This window comes from Apis dorsata, unplaced genomic scaffold, assembly GCF_000469605.1.
Source record: "Apis dorsata unplaced genomic scaffold, Apis dorsata 1.3 scaffold_676, whole genome shotgun sequence".
Lineage (NCBI taxonomy): Eukaryota > Metazoa > Arthropoda > Insecta > Hymenoptera > Apidae > Apis > Apis dorsata.
This window is the reverse complement of record NW_006263858.1, coordinates 18,211-20,021: the sequence shown is the minus strand read 5'-3', so window position 1 is coordinate 20,021 and position 1,811 is coordinate 18,211. Positions and strand designations below refer to the sequence as shown.

Below are 1,811 nucleotides of genomic sequence, written 5' to 3'. Positions count from 1 at the left end.
TCACAGCAGCGACGATGGAGGCGCGACTCGAGACCCGCGACATGTCTGCGCGCTCCCCTTCCACGCGTTTATTTCTACGTTTCGCCCCTCTTATATTATTACTCCCTGTCTGTCCCTTGTTCTAGTCGCGGAAAGAAGTGCGTTCTTTTCTTCCTTTTTTTTTCTTTTTTCTTTTTCTTGGAAAAGGGAGGAAGACAGAAGAGGAGAGACAGATCCCGGCCACCCGATCGCAAGCCACCCGAGCCGAGCGGTCAGTCGATCATTTTCGTGGCTCTTCGACGAGGAGAGAGGAGGATTATCGCGCAGGCACCATTCAGGTGATTCGCCACTCCTGAACAACCCCTCGAGCGCCCATAGAGGATCCTCTCGACGGATCTCGACGACCTCTCCTCCCCCCGCTCTTTTCTCTCCTCCTCCTCCTCCAAGCGGATGGATCCTGTTTCTTCCTCTCTCTCTCTTTCTCTCTCTCTCTCTCTCTCTCTCTTCCCTCTCTCGCCCTTCGAGAAACGAGCCGGCTAAATCCAACCGGGATCCAACCGCGGTACGCCCATTAAGAAGCGAGACGATCCCCGATTCGACGTGCACCGCGTCCTATCCACCACGGTGTCGTTACCTTTCCTCGGTTGGGAACGATTCTCCCTCGCGCGAGCCACGATTACGATGTGTTGCGGTGGTTGCGGGGCCAAGTCGATTTTCACGCGGTTAAGAAATTAAGGGCGTTGCAATGGTAAGAGAGTTGGAGGGATTCTTTTCTTTTCTTTTTTTTTTTTTAGTGAAGTTTCGTGGATTTGTCGGTTGATTGGACGATAAGGGTAGATTTTTGGTCGTCGAGGTCACCTCGTCGCTCGTTCTTCTGCTCTCATCCCGGCCTGAAAATAAAGAAGAAACGGATTTGTAATGAGAATGTAGAATTGTTGAGTGGATATTTTCTGACAAATAATTTTTTTTTTTTTTTTTAGTTAATTGGAATTACGATTAAATCGTAATATTGGTTGGTTTTCCTCCGATTGGAAAAATATTTATCGTTGAAACGAAACGACGAATAGAAGTTTTAGAATTTCTTTTATGGAAGAGGTTAAAGAAAGGCGAACTCTTGAGAAGCTCTGTGCTACCGTTTGATAAATAGGCAAAGAAAAGTGAAAGTCAGACACCGTTAATGTCGGCCAAGATAACCGCGCGCAGATAATTGAATATCGCTACCTTAATTATAAAACCTGTTAACTCATCAAAATTTCAAATTTTAAAATGTTATAATTTTCCCCCCTTTGGATAAGATTTTCTTTTTTTCTTTCTAATTTACGTAACGAAAATCAAATTCTTCTTTCATACTTTTTTAAAACTTTTTAACGTTTCGATAAATTATGTAATAATATGATAATATATAATATAATAAGATGTATTCACATAATCCTGCAGATTGAAATGAAAATTTACTCTATGAATTTTAATTTTAGTTCATCAATCTTAAAAATCTTCATTGATCGATTGAAAAGATCTCTTATACACTTACAAATCCATCCAATTAGAGACGCATTCTACAGAATCATCCCTCCACTCAGACTCATCCAACGGCAGAAAAGTAACAACAACGACAACAACAACAACAACAACAACAACAATAACAAAAGAAAAAAGTAAAGAAAATTATAACTTAAATTGGTCGTTAAAAACGACCATTAATCAATTAAAAACTCCACACATAACTCACCAAGCAATATTCATCCAACGACAGATATTCCGCACACAATTCACAAGCTCGCGCAAATAATAATAACCATGCACAAGTCGGATCCATCCAACCGTGGCGGGAA

At 41.5% G+C, this 1,811-nt stretch overlaps 1 protein-coding gene and 1 long non-coding RNA gene across 2 annotated transcripts in view; both read right to left on the bottom strand.

The window, feature by feature from the left end:
- Nucleotides 1-96, bottom strand: part of LOC102681748 (A disintegrin and metalloproteinase with thrombospondin motifs 9) — a 113,734-nt gene extending 113,638 nt beyond the window's left edge. Inside the window, exon 1 of the mRNA XM_031513576.1 lies at nucleotides 1-96. This exon is cut by the window's left edge and continues 231 nt beyond it. Coding sequence (XP_031369436.1) covers nucleotides 1-43 — 43 coding nt within the window. The 5' untranslated portion in view covers nucleotides 44-96.
- A 676-nt stretch (nucleotides 97-772) lies between these two features.
- Nucleotides 773-1,811, bottom strand: part of LOC116186419 — a 12,946-nt gene continuing 11,907 nt past the window's right edge. The window contains exon 2 of the long non-coding RNA XR_004151405.1: nucleotides 773-869. This is a non-coding gene — a long non-coding RNA (uncharacterized LOC116186419). The remainder of the gene's footprint in view (nucleotides 870-1,811) is intronic.